At 32.7% G+C, this 20,889-nt stretch overlaps 1 protein-coding gene across 1 annotated transcript in view; it reads right to left on the reverse strand.

Moving 5' to 3' along the window:
- Positions 1-20,889, reverse strand: part of LOC142225302 (ATP-binding cassette sub-family G member 1-like) — an 89,052-nt gene that overhangs the window by 58,136 nt on the left and 10,027 nt on the right. Inside the window, exon 2 of the mRNA XM_075295079.1 lies at positions 5,016-6,106. Coding sequence (XP_075151194.1) covers positions 5,016-5,508 — 493 coding nt within the window. The 5' untranslated portion in view covers positions 5,509-6,106. The remainder of the gene's footprint in view (positions 1-5,015; positions 6,107-20,889) is intronic.

The raw sequence follows: 20,889 nt of genomic DNA on the forward strand, positions 1-20,889 counted from the left end.
CGTAAGGAATGCTAAAAAGTCAACTCTCTTTTTTATATTCTTTTTTATAAAATTTTGTCAAATTTTATTTCTATAGACAATTTTTTTCAAAATTTTATTTCTATGGAAAATTTGTCAAAATTTTATTTCTATAGAAAATTTTGTCAAAATTTTATTTCTATAGAAAATTTTGATTTTTACAAAGTCTTCCATCATATTGTGACGAGTATGCTAATCACTACCCTATTCTCCCTTCTCTTCCTCAGTTCCTTCTCTCCCAGTAGCCAAGATACTTTAGGCACTATACCTCCCGAGCCGTGTGGAGAATTTTCCTGCTGACAACCATCAACATGGATTCCGTGGGGTCTAGCACAAAAGCTTTGTATACCATTTAGGCGTGGCGCTTGACCTATCGAAGCATTCGATACGGTCAACCATGCCGACGACATCAAGAACACATCCCTACCGGCAGGATCCAAACGTTGGCTTATTAATTATCTGTGCGGTCGATAGTCGTATCAGGAATTCAGGGATAAAAAGCCGAGACCCCGTTGAGTGAAAGAGGGAGGAGTTCCCCAAGGTGGGGTGATATCTCGGGCACTGTTCAACCTCTACTTATCTTCTATTCCACCTCCTCCTGAATTGGAAATTTGAGGATATCCGCCACCAAATCCTCAACCAAACTATTCACTGCATGGACGGCAGAAGTACGCAGGCGTTTTAATGCTAGAGTCTGCGACAGGATGTCTCCGTAGTACACCCCTGGATCATCCTAGACGTGGAGACCAAGATCATCCTTGTGGGAAAACACAATTGCATTTTTGCAAAGTAGTATCTACGGGGATGTTATTGCAGTAACGATCCAAATCAACATCTTGTGGATAGGCAACCTCCACCCAAAAATGTAAGGGTTGATCTTCACCTTCTAGGTCGCGAGATTCAGCGCTACAAAAGAAAACTTCTAGACCGGGCAGCATACAGACAGGTCTGAACAGGATTCATGAGGATAATGTAGCTAAAGCTTGTTAATTCTGATCTCGGAACTCGACCGCCACCTATAGCGCGGAGGAAAGAGACATCCCACGACAGATCAGGGTAGTTCAGGCAATTGCGGCCACCTCAATTCCTACCTGTCCTACCATCTGCAACCATGGGCCTCATGACACGCGTCACTTTTATGCTTGCCCAGCTAAACTAACCCAACTCTTCACATGATCACTCTGGACACAGAGTTTCTTGATCTGGGTCTGAACAGCATTCATGAGGATAATTTAGCTGAAGCTTTGGGAAGCTACAATGTTAATCCTGTTCTCGGAACTCGACCGCCACCCATAGCACCGGAGGAAAGAGACATCCCACGATAGATCAGGGTAGTTCAGGCAAGTGCGGCCATCTCAATTCCTACCTATCCTACCATCTGCAACCATGGGCCACATGACACGCGTCACCTTTATGCTTGCCCAGCTAAACCAACACAACTCTTCACTAGATCCCTCAGGACATAGAGTCGCGTCGAGTTTCTTGAGGATGTACCAAAGCATAGAACAAAAAATGAATGAAATCATAAAAAAAAAACTGTTACAACACCAAAAAGATTTTCAGCTGAGTATTTCAAAGCTTCTCTAAATTTCAATGTATTGTGAAACGATGTTCGAACCCGGCAATAAAAAGGAGGTCTATTGTCATTGAGCTAAACATTGATCCAATTAACAAGAGAGAACTCCACCAACTGTAGTGAGTTTGATGGGTGTGATATTCCATTGCTGGCACACTTAGGTTAGGTTAGATATAATGGCAGCCCGATATTTCAGACTCACTTAGACTATTCAGTCCTTTGTGATGCCACAGTGGTGAACTTCTCTCTTCTCTCTATGCTCTCATGATGAAGGTGATTTTGCTGTTCCATGGCGTTTACAATATTCACTATTTTCATTGTCGACCGGGTTGATAGTGGTCTGATCCATGGAACACAATGGATTTGTAGTAATATAAAAAAATTAAGTAGTAAAATTTTTATAGCAAACCCAAGGTCATCCTTTCCTGAAAATATTGTATTTTGACGCCTAGTGTAATAAACCAAAAGATAGAACATTTTTCCTCATTATTTAACTAGGGATAGCACAGTGGAATTTAATTTCCTTAATGAATGCCACTGATCTTAGTCGTGGTCATGGTGGCTCGCTCGCCACCACTTGATGGCAATGTTCATTCAAATGTTTAATAAAGAAAGAAACAAACAAAAAAAATACAGCTTGTATTTAAACAATAATGAAATTTACATAAACAAAGGAGCACAGCAACAATTTAATAAAAAAAAATTAATACGTGTTTTGTCGATTTTGTTGAGTTTGCAAAATTACGGTAGACGGATGGACGGAACAGACATACAAACGGATGGATTACTTGACGATATCGTTATCATTGTGGTGTTGACTGTTGAAGATCATAATAATAAGACGTCCACTCAGTACTACTACCCGTAATGGAAATTCGTTGTCATTTGGGGATTTGTATTTGTTTTTGTTACTTTTTTTATGAAAACAAAAAAATTATCATTGTTATTTTAATCATAAACATAAAAATGAGGCCAATTAATTACACTCGGTATGCAAAAAAAAAAAAAAACTTTGACAATTTTTATGGGTTCTCGACAATGTTTTCATCATCATATTTTGTATAGCGATACAAAAGTCGAAGATCTTCAAAACCGATGTTAGAATCACATTTTTATTGTTACCAAAATCGACGAATCGAACTTGTATGCTGAAAAAAGTCGCAAGAACAAAAGCCGACTTTTCTACTTGCAAACAGGCAATGGCTGAAAAGTCCCCGGTATGACACATAGATGGCGTCGCTAGTATTAAATGCATATTATATTTATATAGTACCAACCTTCAAATGATTCCTGTCAAAATTTAACGTCTGTAAGTCAATTAGTTTGTGAGATAGAGCGTCTTTTGTGAAGCAACTTTTGTTATTGTGAAAAAAAAAATGGAAAAAAAGAATTTCGTGTTTTGATAAAATACTATTTTCTGAAGGGTAAAATACGGTGGAAGCAAAAACTTGGCTTGATAATGAGTTTCCGGACTCTGCCCCAGGGAAATCAACAATAATTGATTGGTATGCAAAATTCAAGCGTGGTGAAATGAGCACGGAGGACGGTGAACGCAGTGGACGCCAGAAAGAGGTGGCTACCGACGAAAACATTAAAAAAATCCACAAAATGATGTTGAATGACCGTAAAATGAATTTGATCGAGATAGCAGAGGCCTTAAAGATATCAAAGGAACCTGTTGGACTTATCATTCATCAATATTTGGATATGCGGAAGCCCTGTGCACAATGGGTGCAGCGCGAGCTCACATTTGACCAAAAACAACAACGTGTTGATGATTCTGAGCGGTGTTTGCAGCTGTTAACTCGTAATACACCCGAGTTTTTCCGTCGATATGTGACAATGGATGAAACATGGCTCCATCACTACACTCCTGAGTCCAATCGACAGTCGGCAGAGTGGACAGCGACCGTTGAACCGTCTCCGAAGCGTGGAAAGACTCAAAAGTCCGCTGGCAAAGTACTGGCCTCTGTTTTTTGGGATGCGCATGGAATAATTTTTATCGATTACCTTGAGAAGGGAAAAACCATCAACAGTGACTATTATATGGCGTTATTGGAGCGTTTGAAGGTCGAAATCGCGGCAAAACGGCCCCATATTATGAAGAAAAGTGTTGTTCCACCAAGACAACGCACCGTGCCACAAGTCATTGAGAACGATGGCAAAAATTCATGAATTGATCTTCGAATTGCTTCCCCACCACCGTATTCTCCAGATCTGGCCCCCAGCGACTTTTTCTTGTTCTCAGACCTCAAAAGGATGCTCGCAGAGAAAAAATTTGGCTGCAATGAAGAGGTGATCGCCGAAACTGAGGCCCATTTTGAGGCAAACCCGAAGGAGTACTACCAAAATGGTATCAAAAAATTGGAAGGTCGTTATAATCGTTGTATCGCTCTTGAAGGGAACTATGTTGAATAATAAAAACGAATTTTGACAAAAAAAATGTGTTTTTCTTTGTTAGACCGGGGACTTATCAGCCAACCTGTTAAATAAAGAATTGGCTAAGAAGTAATATTCCAACAAAAACGGCCATCGACTGCCGCAAATCTCTCAACGAGATGGTTGAGCAGTACAATATTCACCTAATATGGATCCCTGGCCACAGGAACATACCGGGGAACTGTGAAGTTAGCAAGGCTAGGTACTACCTTACATATTCCAGTGGAACTAGAATCTCTTGGTATACGATGACAAATGTCCGATGGGAGAATTGCAAGGGTTGTAACGACACCAAGCAAATATGACCCCATTTAAACTAAAACCGCACACTTGATATGTTAGTGTTCTCAAGACGTCAGATATCACTCCTGATATCTGCTAAAACGGGTCGCAGTCTGATAGACACTATATATGTCTATATGTAATAGGTACTTTTAGTTAATGGGGTATCACAATGGATTGAATAGTCTAAGTGAGCCTGAATCAAATCGGGCTGTCACTTTAACCTAAAAGTCGACTTTTCCAAATATTAAGTTGAAATGTCATAAGGCCGACGTTTTGGCTCCTATTACAATGCAAAATTTTGGTGTGGATTTTTATGATACATATGCTTCGCATCTTTGCTCGGAACCGTAACTACATAGAAAAAAATATTTTTTGTATTCAATCACGAAATTAGTTGATCCAATTAATTTTTAATTGAAAGATCTTCAATTACAGAAATCATATTAATCACCACTGTCAATTAAAAATTTAATCGATCCAATTAAAAAAATTAATTGGTACTATTAATTTTTGTGATTGGTTGTTGTTTCAATTAAAAAATTTGTTGAACGCATTAAAGTTTTAATTGAACAGTTTTTACAATTCAATTAAAATGTTGAAGTATTCTTTTCTGTGCTTCCTTAAGGGAAGGTCACATTCTTTGGATCTAAGCAAACCATTTTTAGTGTATGTTAGTTACCACATATCATAAACTTACCTCTTCTAAAAAATCCCAGTCTTTTGGAATAACGAATATTTTCAAATCCAATATTGATTTGTTTCACCATACGATTTTCTTCATACGGAAAAATTGTAGAGGTTGTGTTGGGTGGTGTCCTTGGATCATCACCATAGGGAGGTGTAGCATTTAGCATGGGGGTGGTAGTACATGAAGTTTCTTCTAATTTTTTCTTCGAAATATTTAAATGTAAACCTTCAGGTTTACGAGAGAATAGACGTTTGGAAAAACGGCTAGGTGTGGTGGGTCGTAGTGCAGCTGCAGCACCTGTTGTTAGTGAATTTGATGGAGGTAATGTTGCATTGCTGCTACTCGTAGCTATGGCCTCATGATGGTGGTGATGTTGCTGTTCCATGGTGTTTAGTATATTTAAAGTAATGACGTCACCATCTTCATTGTCGACCGGTTTGATGGGGGTCTGGCCCAAGGAAGACAATGGAGTTGTATTTTGAAGTTGGATAGATTCAGCCATTTTCTTTGGAATTTTCTTTTTTTTTTTGTTTTGTTTGTTGCGTTGTTAATTTCTCTACGGATTACTTTGGGAAGGGGAAGATCACTTTGTTCACTAATTTTGCTTTTTATTAATATTTTCAGCAATTAATTGCACATTGTTTTTTTTTTGTTTTGTATTTATTTATATATACCGCACTTTGTAATTAATTGCGTTTAATTGAAGTAGAAGGAAATAAACACATTCATGATACTCAGACGTAAAACCACACTCATCGAAAGGATTCATTATCTGGAGTTCTTTGTGTAGATCCCACACAAAACACTCATCATCTTAGTACCATATATGCAGTCAGAGTCATGAATGTGGGCATATGCATGGAATGGATGAATGATTTCCACCGTCTCTCATGGATGGATTCCTTTGTTGATGAACTCGACTACGATGAACGACAACGACTTGAACTGTGGATACGTCAGATATTCGATGTAAATCCGATTGAAATTTCCACTGCGCGCACACACAAGTGCCAGCAACAATGAAAGGGAACAACTGACGACTGATCACCAAGAAAATTGGTATTCGTTGCTTCGATTGGTTACAAAGGAAGTATAAACCTCTAGAAAGGAAAAAGAGAGAGAGAGAGAGAGATAAATTATTTTATTGTTGATTACATGGGAATATACAAAGCAAAATGTATGAAGAAATTACAAATACCAAAAAATATTGCTTCATGTATTGCCCACACCATTCGTAAACATTAACATTGTACTGAGAGATACTAAGGGAGAGATACAAAAGCAAGAATAATAAAAAGAGCAAAATATCCAGTTTTTTGTTTTGTTCTTTAATTTCGGTTTACATATTATTTCATTGAGAGTCAATGGCGTAGGGTGATGTTTTATTAGGAAGAAGAAGAAAATGTTTTTGGGTCAAAACTTCTATGCCATGCATTCAGTTTCGATCTTAATGCAGCCCACAAAAAAATATATATGTATTTTTTAATTTTAAATTATTTTTGATTTTCTTTATGTTTATACCCTACACCATAGGAAGGGGGGTATACTGACTTTGTCACTCCGTTTGTAACACATCGAAATATTGCTCTAAGACCCCATAAATTAAATATACTCTGGGTCGTGGTGAAATTCTGAGTCGATCTAAGCATGTCCGTCCGTCTGCTGAAAGCACGCTAACTTCCGAACGAAACAAGCTATCGACTTGAAACTTGGCACAAGTAGCTGTTATTGATGTAGGTCGGATAGTATTGCAAATGGGTCATATCGGTTCACTTTTACGTATAGTCCCCATACAAACGGACCCCCAGATTTGGCTCCTCGGATCCTCGAAGAGAAGCAAATTTCTTCCGATCCGGCTGAAATTTGGTACATGGTGTTCGTAAATTGGTCCACATCGGCCCATAACTCTATGTAGCCCCCATATAAGCCGATCCCCCGATTTGGCTTGAGGAGGCTCTAAGAGAAGCAAATTTCATCCGATCCGGCTGAAATTTGGTACATGGTCTCTAACAACCGTGCAAAAATTGCTCCACATCGGTCCATAATTATAACAGATTGGCTGATAAGTCCCCGGTCTGACACATAGATGGCGTCGCTAGTATTAAATGCATATTATTTTTATATAGTACCAACCTTCAAATGATTCGTGTCAAAATTTGACATCTGTAAGTCAATTAGCTTGTGAGATAGAGCGTCTTTTGTGAAGCAACTTTTGTTATTGTGAAAAAAATGGAAAAAAAGGAATTTCGTGTTTTGATAAAATACTGTTTTCTGAAGGGAAAAAATACTTTGCTTGATAATGAGTTTCCGGACTCTGCCCCAGGGAAATCAACAATAACTGATTGGTATGCAAAATTCAAGCGTGGTGAAATGAGCACGGAGGACGGTGAACGCAGTGGACGCCCGAAAGAGGTGGTTACCGACGAAAACTTCAAAAAAATCCACAAAATGATTTTGAACGACAGTAAAATGAAGTTGATCGAGATAGCAGAGGCCTTAAAGATATCAAAGGAACGTGTTGGTCATATCATTCATCAATATTTGAATATGCGGAAGCTCTGTGCAAAATGAGTGCTGCGCGAGCTCACATTTGACCAAAAACAACAACGTGTTGATGATTCTGAGCGGTGTTTGCAGCTGTTAACTCGTAATACACCCGAGTTTTTCCGTCGATATGTTACAATGGATGAAACATGGCTCCATCACTACACTCCTGAGTCCATTCGACAGTCGGCTGAGTGGACAGCGACCGGTGAACCGTCTCCGAAGCGTGGAAAGACTCAAAAGTCCGCTGGCCTCTGTTTTTTGGGATGCGCATGGAATAATTTTTATCGATTATCTTGAGAAGGGAAAACCATCAACAGTGACTATTATATGGCGTTATTGGAGCGTTTGAAGGCCGAAAACGGCCCCATATGAAGAAGAAAAAAAGTGTTATTCCACCAAGACAACGCACCATGCCACAAGAACGATGGCAAAAATTCATGAATTGGGCTTCGAATTGCTTCCCCACCCACCGTATTCTCCAGATCTGGCCTCAAAAGGATGCCCGCAGGGAAAAAATTTGGGTGCAATGAAGAGGTGATCGCCGAAACTGAGGCCTATTTTGAGGCAAAACCGAAGGAGTACTACCAAAATGGTATCAAAAAATTGGAAGGTCGTTAAAATCGTTGTATCGCTCTTGAAGGGAACTATGTTGAATAATAAAAACGAATTTTGACAAAAAAAATGTGTTTTTCTTTGTTAGACAGCGGACTTATCAGCCAACCTGTTCATCTGATTCAATTGAAATTTGGTACGTGGTGTTAATATATGGTCTCTAACAACCATGCAGGTATTGGTCCATATCAGTCCATAATTATATATAGACCCCCATATAAACCCAAGATCCCGAGATTTGGTTTTGAAGCCTCTTGGAGGAGCAAATTTCATTCGAGTCAGTTGAAATTTGGTCATGGTGCTAGTATATGGCCGTTAACAACGATGCCTAACTAGGTCCATATCGGTCTAAACTTATATATAGCACTCAGATAAATCCCCAATCACACAAAAATTGGTCCATATCAAGTTCATAATTGTATGTAGCCACCATATAAGCGATCCCCATATTTCAATTCTGGCTCTCTAAGTACAGTGCAAAAGTCCATATCGATTCGCCATTATTTGTAGACTTACCTATACATACCTTTTTGTCTAATATATACCACGTATGGACTAACTTACAATTTAGAAGACGATGTTAAGAAGTTTTAAGATACCTTACCATCGGTAAGTATTACCACAACCCAAGTAATACGATTGTGGATGACAATCTTTCGTAGAAGTTTTTACGCAATCCATGTACATAAGATTTGGCCCGGCCGAACTTACGGTCATACTTGTTTTTTTTTATAAAAACTTGTCAAAAGATTTATTGGAGAGCTGCACATAGAATCGGGCAGCACTCACCAACAAAGAATTAACATTTCCTTCCGAAATGAAATTTTAGACAAACTAATTTTTTAAATTAAAAATTTAGGCGACCGTGGGTGTTTACTTTTCAGAGGTTTCACTGCATTTCCTTCAATAGCAAATAAACAAAAATTTATGACAACCTATGTAACAATAGTTTATGATCTCTTGTGTTTGCTTTTAAAGAAATTGTTTTAGTGCCAAAAGCATATCTCGTTTGTCAAAAATGTCCAAGTAATTGGCAACACTACAAACCCGTTTTCTCAAAATGCAAGAGAGTTTACTATCTGTCTGCTGCTCAAATGCATTTCTTTGTTTTCATAGACAAGCTATACCAGCTGAGAATGCGAGTGAATCATCTGTTTCTTCTTATCAATGTTTATTGTTGGCAGTATTTCCATGTGTGTGATACACATATGTATTAGTGAGTTTATACAGAGAGAGTTTTTTGAAATAAGTACGAAGTACGAGTATCTCAAAAATACATTCTTCTATTTATGTTTCTTCTTTGTTTTGTTTTTTATCGTTTATCATGCCCAAACTAGCGACTCGCCTTACCGTATCTCTGTTGTTTATATACCTCAGTCAGACTACCTCAACAAAATCGTGTAGCTGTGTGCACCACCCACCCCTCTGTTTGTTTGGGTGGCTGCAACCAATTGGTTTCGACGTAGTTTTACGCATTTATGGATATTCATAGGTTTGTTCATTTGGTCGGTCATTGCCATATGTTTTATATCAATTCTCCAATGCATTACATTGCCTAATATACTATGTAGTATGTAATGGGTTGTAGGATCTCCCCTTGTTTTGTTATGTATCACTGTGTCTAGATTTATATTTAGGTTAGATTCACGCTAGGAGGCAAACATTTCTATGTATGTATGTATTCATTATGATTTTGTTTTGTTGATAAGATTTAATTATATGTTTAAGTATATGAAGTTGCTTAACCAGGTGTGATAAAGGAAAACTGGTATCTATTAGAATGGCGGATAATAAAAGTTATTAGGGTAATTTTGTTTTCTTTGAGAAATTTCTAAAAACAAATTTACAAAATTTATGAAATTGAGCGGACATAGTTTTTCAATAATACTACTATAAGCAAAAAATAGTAAGACTTTGCTATTTCAAAATTCCTTATATATTCTGCAAATTTATGTCCAACAACATGCAATTCAATATAATTGGCAAAATTTATCCAGTATTTTTTGTTAATTGTTTTAGAACTCCGAACGGTTTCCGAATTTGAATCAAAATTGAACATTAAATTCAAATTTATCTTTACACCAAGTTATTTAATGACTTCATCTGCGAATCGTAGCAATTAGTTTTCAGTGTAATCATTTTTGTTATTAACTATGAGTAACAAACAAACGGACTTTGAACCGTACGTGTTTAATGGGACATAAGTGTCGTAATAATTCTATCGCTACTTGCAGATTGTTTAGCTACTGTAAACTCCTGGGTCTGAGAAAAAATTTTCGCCATTTAATTTAGCTGCAAGTAGTATACAACTTGGGTACACTCAAAAAAAGTTGGCATGTATTTTTATATATCGTTTTTTTTTTTTTTAATTCTGTTTGGGTTTATCAATAATATAATCCATACATTAATTGGCGAACAGATAAATCTTAGTTTTAATATCGAAATTATAATTCTTCAAAGTAAAAAATTTTATCTTAATTTAAAGAAAAAAATTTAAATTAAAGATGTAACATCTTCTCGTACAAAATCAATATTTATCTTTGCAGATATAAAATTTTAGTTAATCTAGGTTATGTTAGGTATACTGGCAGCCCAATATTTCAGGCTCACTTAGACTATTCAGTCCATTCTGATACCACAGTGGTGAACTTCTCTCTTATCGCTTAGTGCTGCCCAATTATATGTTTAGCTCAATGACAGTATAATCTAAATATTATTCCTTTATGCCAAGAAAAGTTTTTTTTACATTAAGCCCAATATGGTTTACTTGAAACCCCACATTTTCACTATTGCCTAAAACCGAAAGTTGTGAACTACACAGAAAAAAATTTCGCGAAAAATTTTCCAATTAAAATTTTAATTGAGTTTTAAAAAATATTCTATTAAAAATTTAATTGAATCAACAAACAACAAATTTTATACAGAAAGTAATGTACCTGAGTGATGACAGATTCAAAAGTCAAAATATTTTAAAAATTAAAAATATTCTTCGACAAAATAGTTTTCCAGTACATCTAATCAACTCACTAATCAACAAAACTCATCATCCAAAAACTCACAAAGAAAAAATACAAATGGAGAACTCAAACATTTTTTTCAGTGTCCCATTTATCCCCAAATTGACGGAATGCAAAACTTGGTTGAGATCAATAGAGGAAGAAACAACAACAATAGCATACAAATCAAACGATACACTGCAACGATTATTTACAACAAAAACAAACAGAACAGACAAAATGCAATTAGACAACGTTGTGTACGAACTAACATGCAATGGAAACGAAAGGGAGACATGCAACATGCACTATGTGGGTACAACAAGAAGACAATTGAAAATACGAATGGCAGAACATGAAGCCGACATCAACAAACATAGAGAAAGCACAGCTTTAGCACAACACATAAAAGAGAGTGGCCATAGCATAGACTTCAAAGCTGTTAAAATTCTCGACAGAGAGAGAAATGAGAACAAACGTTATACACTGGAGAGCCTACGCATTCAACAGAGAATAGAGACGTCAATGAACACTAAGGAAGACAAAGATAACACCAACTTACAGTATTCCATTGCAATAATTTAAAGAGTAAACATACATAGTTCTGTGATATAGATTTAAAGTTTTGCTGCAATATTTACATTTTATTTATTTATTTAGTTATTATTATTGTTTGTGATGTCCAGTTTTAATAATTTATAAATGAAACAAATGTAAAACAATTGTAAGTAAGATCTAAAATCCACAATTACTGAAATCTAAATAGAATTTTCCTCTACAGATATTTCAAATAAAAAAATTCTCTGGAAAAGGTCGGAAAAAAGCCGACGAAACGTCGAGAAAAAAGATGAAATAAACTTGTTTTATTTGCATTTATATATATTGACCAAAACAGCCCATTAAAATAAACAAAAATCTATTAAAACTAAGTGGTCATAAAAAGAAAAAGAAAACAAATTTTTTAATTGAAACAAAAGTCAAGCACGAAAATTAATAGTATCAATTAATTTTTTAATTGACCTTCAATTAATATTTAATTAATACTATCATTTCTGTGATTGAAGACATTTCAATTAAAAATTAATTGGATCAATTAATTTCGTGATTGAATCAGATTTTTTTTTTGTGTAGGGATGCCAGATTTTGAAGAGGCAAAAAGAGCACATTCAGTTTATAAAAACAGCACTTACGAAAAAAAGAGCACACTTTTTCAAATAAAATAAGAACATTTAATTCCATAATAATTCATTTAAACATAAAAAAGGTTCATAAGATATACATAAAATAAACCACTTTCAACTCAAGCTAATTTTCTTACAATACTTTGTAAGTCATTTGTTTGGTGTTTTTGTGAAAAATGTTATTGAAAGAAGTTTGTTTACATTTAGTACAGACTACAAAGTGAAGAAGCAGCATCGGCGTGCTCTTCTTCGACTCTGATATATAAAGTAAAACACTATTTATTTAGAAAATAACGGCGTAGGAAAATGTCATAGTGTTTACTTTTACCATTTATTGAATCGCGTTGGAGTAATATTTGTTGTGATGCATACAAAGAGTACTTAACTAAAAATAGAGCACTTTTGCGTGCTCTTTTGGCCTATTTTGTTTTGTAAAAAAGAGCACATGTGCTCTTTAAAAGAACACGTCTGGCATCCCTATTGTAAACATTCCTAAGAATTGAAACTTCTTCGCACATACCATCGTCTTGGATATCATCGAATTCGCTGCCTAACTGACGCGACTAAAGTATTTTGAGTTTGCGACTTTTGTTACTTTTTCTACATTTACGACGCGTTTGTGACGTTTACAACTTTGCGACAATCGCAAACCTAAAAAGTTTGATACAGACCATCTCTGCTGACAAGACAATATGGGATTTTCCAATTGAGTTTCCAATAAGTAACAATGTTTTAAGAAATTTATTTCTTTTATTGAGTTTTCATTATTATTATTGTTCAAGTTTTATTTAAGTGTGAAAAGTCTCAAATAATTAATTAGAAGCTACTTATAATTAACCCAAATAAAGATGTTGATAACTGAGTGCGGAAAGAACTTAGATAAATTTACATTATTGCATTAATACGATTACATTTTACTTTATAATCATTAATCTTACATAAAAGCTGCTGAATGACCTTACAAGTGATTTTATTTCCTGATCGAATAATTAATGGGAACAATGAAAATACAGAATATGAGAATATGCACCCAGAGAAAAATCAAGATTTGTTATTATACTATTATTAATTCCAATATATCGTATATTTTCTAAAATATTAAAAAAATATATCTATCTACTTTTTTTACAAAATGATAAATAAAATAAAAACTGTTTTTAGATTATATCGTTAGAAATAGTGCACTTTATTTTGCCCTTCGAATAATATCACTACACTCTGAGTTATTTATAAGCCCATTTCAGGATGTGTTCGATTTGCATTTGCATTCCCTTTTTTAGCATAGCGAGATATGATCGCACCTGTATGGAAGGCCTTATAAAAAGAAAACAAATATATAGTGAAATAAGTTCGGCCGTTGCCACCATAAAATATAATAGACATATCAAGAGATATATCTAAAGGAGGGCTACACCATAACACGGGCTGAAACGCACCATATTCAATATTTATGGACCTAACACCCAGAGAAGGAATATGATCACCCCAAACATGTTTCAAGAGCAAAATGTTATTTTTGGACGGTAAACATGAAACATGTGCCCCGTATTCTGAGTGTCCACGTTTGATTTCGCTATATATACTTTATATAGACGGAAATCGATATGTCGATGTGTTACAAACGAAATGGCAAACCTATTATACCACCATCACCATCTTATGGTTCATATAGCCATATTTAACAATGATGATAATTTGCTTAATACCCCAGCAAAGGAGTACAATTAAAATGCGCCATTGTAAGATGATACAACAATAATGATAATAATAATGATGATGATGATGAACTCAAGCAATTGATGGTTGGATGGACGGACAGATGCATCCAGATCTATTTACCAACAAACTCGAATACTATAAAAAATCATGAGCTAAGTATGATGAACAGATGCATTTCAATTGAATATGAATATAAAGCAAACATGGTGGTACTACTTAGGGATGACAAACGGTTTATCCAAAATACCAGGGTATTTTTAATAGTAACAAAATTACGATTTCCGAAATTTTGTATTTTGTACTTTGAGGTAGTTGGATGCAATCCCTTTACTAACTGAATAATACTACATACAGTCAATCCTCTCAAGCATTGACACTCTGAAAGTTTTATTTCTATAGATATTATTATTAATTTTCTATAGAAAATTTTGTCAAAATTGTTTTCTATATAAAATATTGAATCAGAAAAAAAAAAAATCTGTGTATATTACAGTATAGAATTTTAATATTAAATTTTATTAAATCAGCAAATGTTATTTCTATAGAAAATTTTGTCAAAATTTTATTTCTATGAAAATTTTTCCAAAATTCTATATAAAAATTTCTTAAAACTTTTTTCATATAGAAGATTTTTTCAAATTCCAATATTTTATTTCCATAAAAAATATTGTCAAAATTTTAGTCCTATAGAAAATTTTTTCAAAATGTTATTTCTATAGAAAATTTTGTCAAAATTTTATTTCTATTGAAAATTTTGTCAAAATTTTATTTCTATAGAAAATTTTGTCAATTTTTTTCTATAGAAAATTTTGTCAAAATTTTATTTCTATATACAATTTTGTAAAAATTTTATTAGATTTGTTTAGTTCGGCTTGAGCTCATATGAATAAAAACAGATGTTGTTTTTGTTGAGTTGTATTTTTATTTAAAATTATCCAATATTTCGAAACATCTCCGTTGCTCGTCATCAGGGAATTTTTTATAGAAGTAAAGAATAGAGGTCTGCACAATTCCAGTTGTAAATGCAGAGTACACGTGTACTTGCTACATGAGTACATCTATTTGAAAGAGTCGCAAAACTATTGGTACACATTTTGATGAACACCAAAAGCCACGAGTAACTTCTTGTTGCTACTCTGATGTCTTCTCTATGTTCACTACCAACAAACACATATTCCTCTTTCTCTCTTATTGAAGTGTACTCAGAGTGATCACCTCGAGTATGTTGCGAGAACAAAACTTCATAGAGTACTCCATGTACCAAGTGCAGTTTCAGAAATACAAAAAAACAGTTAATCTCCATAATATATGTTTTGGTTTATTATAAAGAACGGCAAACGTTAAGGTAAGTGTGTGACATACATAAATATATGAAATATGTGATATACATACATATCTATGATTAATAATAATGGAAAGTTTTGCTTCGCACATCACTGAGAAATACTTGTGGTACCACGTGAAGTAAAGAGAATCCATCTTGTACTTTTTCTCAAGTACTTACATTTTTATTGTTCCTTTTTTTCGGAACACATATTGTTTCGGATAAGTACTTGGTGGTATTTGACAAGCAAGTGTTCTCTTCACTTCACTACTTGCGCTCTGAGAGAAAGACAGTGTATATACTATATTCGACAGCGAATTGCATACATGTAGTGAAAAGTTATTCGATGCAGACCTCTAGTAAAGAACAATGAACTTATTCGCATATGAGCTCAAGCCGAACTACACGGATGAAAAAGACTGTTTTTCATATGTTTGGCTATAAACATTATATGTTTGGAACACAAATTTTTAAACACAATATTTTTGAGTGCAAGCATATAATGTTCATAAACTAGCATAACATGTTTGGGACAATATGTTAATATGTTAGAACATATTATGTTTGGGACATAAAATGTTTGTAAATATAATATGCTTGGATGCAAACATATATTAATTTAGAAATAGCCTATAAACATATATGTGTTTAGTAGCTTGGAGCGCTATTTAACAGGGAGCGATATTGAATTAAGTTGGTGGTTGTTGCTTGTTATTACAAAATTAACATTTTATTTTTCCTTGGGCAATTGATCAGCTACTTCTTTGATCCTTACAAACTGTGTGGTCCGCTGTTCGAATCCCCGTCCGGCAAAAGGTAAAATTAAAATAAAAAAAATCATACAATTGAATAATTTCTTCTACAATGTTTGTATTACAGAAAAAGGTGCTAAGAACTAAAAAATCTCGTGGAAGTGAGAAAGATGTGGGGGAATATACAATTGGGCAGAAACAAAATTTTGAGCATTCAGGTCGAAAACCTATGTTGTTAGCACCTATATTACCTGTTTATTTTCATAATTCATTATGATTGTAAATATATAAATAAATAAAAAAAATTTTGAGCACAATATTTTTTGGGAGAATTTTTTTTAAGCATATAATATTTTTGGGTGCAAAATGCTTCCAAACATATTATATGTTCACATAATAACATATTGTTTTTTGGAAGACAACATTATTGAATTTGAATGCAAAAATACAAAATGTTTGGTACTTAGACTACCCAAACATATATTGTTTAGACCAATATGCTTTCAAACATATTATCTATTGGAAGAGATCAAACATATAAATGTTTGGACAATACCCAAAAATGTATATGCTTGAAGCAAAATATGTTTGGGAGTATATGTTACAGAAGCGATTTTTTGTGAGCGTGTAAACAAATATAATTAACAGTTTAAATGTCAACTATCAAACAACAAAAAAATGTTTATTTCTATAGAAAATTTTGTCAAAATTTTATTTCTATAGAAAATTTTGTCAAAATTTTATTTCTATAGAAAATTTTGTCAAAATTTTATTTCCATAGAAAATTTTGTCAAAATTGTATTTCTATAGAAGATTTTTGTCAAAATTTTATTCCTATAAAAAATTTTGTCAAAATTTTATTTCTATCGAAAATTTTGTCAATTTTTTTGTTCTATAGAAATTTTGTCCAAATTTTATTTCTATATAAAATTTTGTTTCTATAGAAAATTTTGTCTAAATTTTATTTCTATAGAAAATTTTGTCAATTTTTTTTTCTATAGAAATGTTGTCCAAATTTTATTTCCATATAAAATTTTGTTTCTATAGAAAATTTTGTCCAAATTTTATTTCTATAGAAAATTTTGTCAAAATTTTATTTCTATAGAAAATTTTGTCAAAATTTATTTCTATAGCAAATTTTGTCAAAATTTTATTTCTATAGAAAATTTTGTCAAAATTTTATTCATATAAAAAGTTTTGTTAAAATTTTATTTCGATACAAAATTTTAGTCCTATAGAAAATTATGTTAAAATGGTATATCTATAGAAAATTTTGTCAAAATTTTATTTCTATAGAAAATTTTGTCAAAATTTTATTTTTATCGAAAATTTTGTCAATTTTTTTTCTATAGAAATTTTGTCCAAATTTTATTTCTACATAAAATTTTGTCCAAATTTTATATCTATAGAAAATTTTGTCCAAATTTTATATCTATAGAAAATTTTGTCAAAATTTTATTTCTATAGAAAATTTTGTCAAAATTCTATTTCTATAGAAAACTTTGTCAAAACTCTATTTCTATAGAAAACTTTGTCAAAATTGTATTTCTATAGAAAATTTTGTCAAAACTGTATTACTTTAGAAAATTTTGTCAAAATGTTATTTCTATAGAATATTTTGTCAAAATTTTATTCCTATAAAAAATTTTTGTCAAAATTTTATTTCTATCGAAAATTTTGTCAAATTTTTTTTTCTATAGAAATTTTGTCCAAATTTTATTTCTATATAAAATTTTGTAAAAATTTTGGTTCTATAGAAAATTTTGTCAAAATTCTATTACTATAGAAAATTTTGTCAAAATTTTATTTCTATAGAAAATTTTATCAAAATTTTGTTTCTATAGAAAATTTTGTCAACATTTTATTTCTACAGAAAATTTTGTTAAAATTTTATTTCTATTGAAAGTTTTGTCAAAATTTTATTTCTAAAGAAAATTTTGTACATTTTTGTTCTATAGAAAATTTTGTCAAAATTTTATTTCTATAGAAAATTTTGTCAAAATTTTACTTCTATAAAAATTTTTTTTTCTATAGAAAATTTTGTCAAAACTTTATTACTATAGAAAATTTTGTCAAAATTTTATTCCTAGAGAAATTTTTTTAAATATTTTATTTCGATACAAATTTTGAGTGGAATAATTTATAAAATCTACCAAAACATCAAGAAATCTACCAAGCAGTAAAAATTTACCATGTTTGGTAGAATTCTACCAACTGTGGCAACCGTGTACCCAAGCCGTGACGGACTTGGTGAGGTATAGTGGAAGCCTGATATTTAAGACTCAATTAGGCTATTCAGCCCATTATGAACTTCTCTTATTACTGAATGCTGCCGTATTCTGTGTTTATCGCAATGACAAGGGATCTCCTTTTTATGAACTTTAACCCTTATACTACGTTGGGGTCATTTGATGACCCATATCGTATTTTTCAACACCGCATATCTTACTGTTCGAATATAATTAACAATTTTATCACTCAGTGCATTAATTGGTAACATATGCTCAATTCATGCTGAGTAGTCAGAACTTTTAATTATAATCCAAAAGTAAGAAATTCGGTGATGAAAAATACGACCTAATACCCAGCGTAGTATAAGGGTTAAAATGTTTTATAAACATTAAAACATTTTGGTATTTGGTCGAAACTAGGATGGAACCCGCAATGCTTTGTATGCAAGGTGGAAATGCTATTGCATCACGGCGGCGGATTAAAAGAAAACAGAGTAGTACTCGTTTATCCAGGAAATGTGCAATCATGTTCAATACTGGCATCCGTTGTTCAAACACAATCGCAGAGTTTCAGATGGATTTGATGAAATCTTAAATTTTTAAGTTATATATAGTAATATATATTTTCTGCTGTGAACATTTATTACACTTTAACACTTGTAATTTCATATCATTCGACATATCAATCACAATAAATTACTATTGTGAATCGAGAACGTCACTTTATCAAAATTCAATCTGGCAACACCGAAGCGATTTCCACTGATGAGATGTTCTGCTAGCTCATACGAAGTTTGCATCGAGTACTAAAGGAAAACATTACATTAAAATTAACCAATAAAACATGGCCGACATGTAGGCGACCATGGGTGTCCACTTTTGGGAGGTTTAACTGTATATAATTAATGTGACAATTGTCGGTATTTCGGTTTAGAAAAAAATTTCACGTTTTTCTACGTCAAATATGTATCGTATATTAAAAACAATCGTATATAAAATAAATTAATTTATTTGTAATGCAGTTTGATTTTCCTTAAACTTTGTTTTATTTAATATAATAAACAATCTGTCTCCAATGGCATCCCTAGTGAAAATACAATTCATATATGAACCTCATCAAAATGAGGTTCATGACAGCAGATTTTCATTGAGGAAAATTTAGACCCAACAGTTGAGTGTGATTATCATATCAACATGCTAATGTAATTCAGTCTGATATGTAATACAGCCTGGCCTTGAGTGGGGCCACCTGATGCAATGCTAAGAAAAATTCAATAGGATCAACCTACAAAGAGAACTTTCTTTTTCTTTTTCCTACACACAAAATATAATCATTTTCAAATATTTCCAATTGAAAATTTTAAAATTGAAAATTTGCAATTTTAATTAAGAGTAATGAAAAAATTTAAGTAATTATACTTTTATTGGAACATATTTTTTAATAGATATTTCCTAAGGCTTTGGTCACACTAGGCAAATATTTTACCAAAATGAATGTCAAACATTTTTCCAGAATCATTTTCCGAATATCTGGATACCGGTTTTGGAAAATAATCCTACCATGATGTTATATATTCAATATGAGCTAAACATGTTAGCTGGTTTGGCTGTGGCGACGGATTCTTCTTTGATTTCTGTCAAATATTTTCCCAGTGTGACCATGGCATAATAAAAATATAATTACTTTTACTCGAAAATAATTAGTTACTGTATACATAATACTCATTGGCGCAAAATAATCGGAAATTTCATAAGAAAGACTAAAATCTTATAAAATAACAAAAAATTATTTAATATACATGTTATATAATTATAAAAAAAAAATAAAAACACAATAAATAATTTATTAAGCATTTAAAAAAATAATTGAAAGTGCCGAAATCAATTAATTTTGAAATCAAGCCTATTATTTATCCTTAATTAATACTGTAATTTATACTATCGTTTTCGTGATTGAAACGATTTCTATTGAAAAATTAATTGGATTTATAAAATTATTGAATCAGAAAAAAATCTGTGTATATTACAGTATAACATTTTATTATTAAATTTTATTAAATCAGCAAATCTCCACAGATTTTGTTTTGCAATCTACTAACGTTCATATATATGATATAACCCTGACTGGCCTGAACTCTAACAGCCCCCTAAATATACACTCCAAAAAGAGGACGCCAATTCCAACTGAAATTTTTTTTTTGTTCATGAAGATGAAGTTGATTTTAGTTAAATGTGAGCAAATGTTCCTTATTTGACGAATTTTTTGTTTTACTTTAATAACGTGAACTAAAACTAAGAAAAAAGGGGTATACAAATGTAGTACACAATTTTAATAAAAAACAAGTAAGGAAAGTCTAAAGTCGGGTGGGGCCGACTATATTATACCCTGCACCACTTTGTAGATCTAAATTTTCGATACCATATCACATCCGTCAAATGTATTGGGGGCTATATATAAAGGTTTGTCCCAAATACATACATTTAAATATCACTCGATCTGGACAGAATTTGATAGACTTCT

This window comes from Haematobia irritans, chromosome 2 (assembly GCF_050003625.1).
Source record: "Haematobia irritans isolate KBUSLIRL chromosome 2, ASM5000362v1, whole genome shotgun sequence".
NCBI lineage: Eukaryota > Metazoa > Arthropoda > Insecta > Diptera > Muscidae > Haematobia > Haematobia irritans.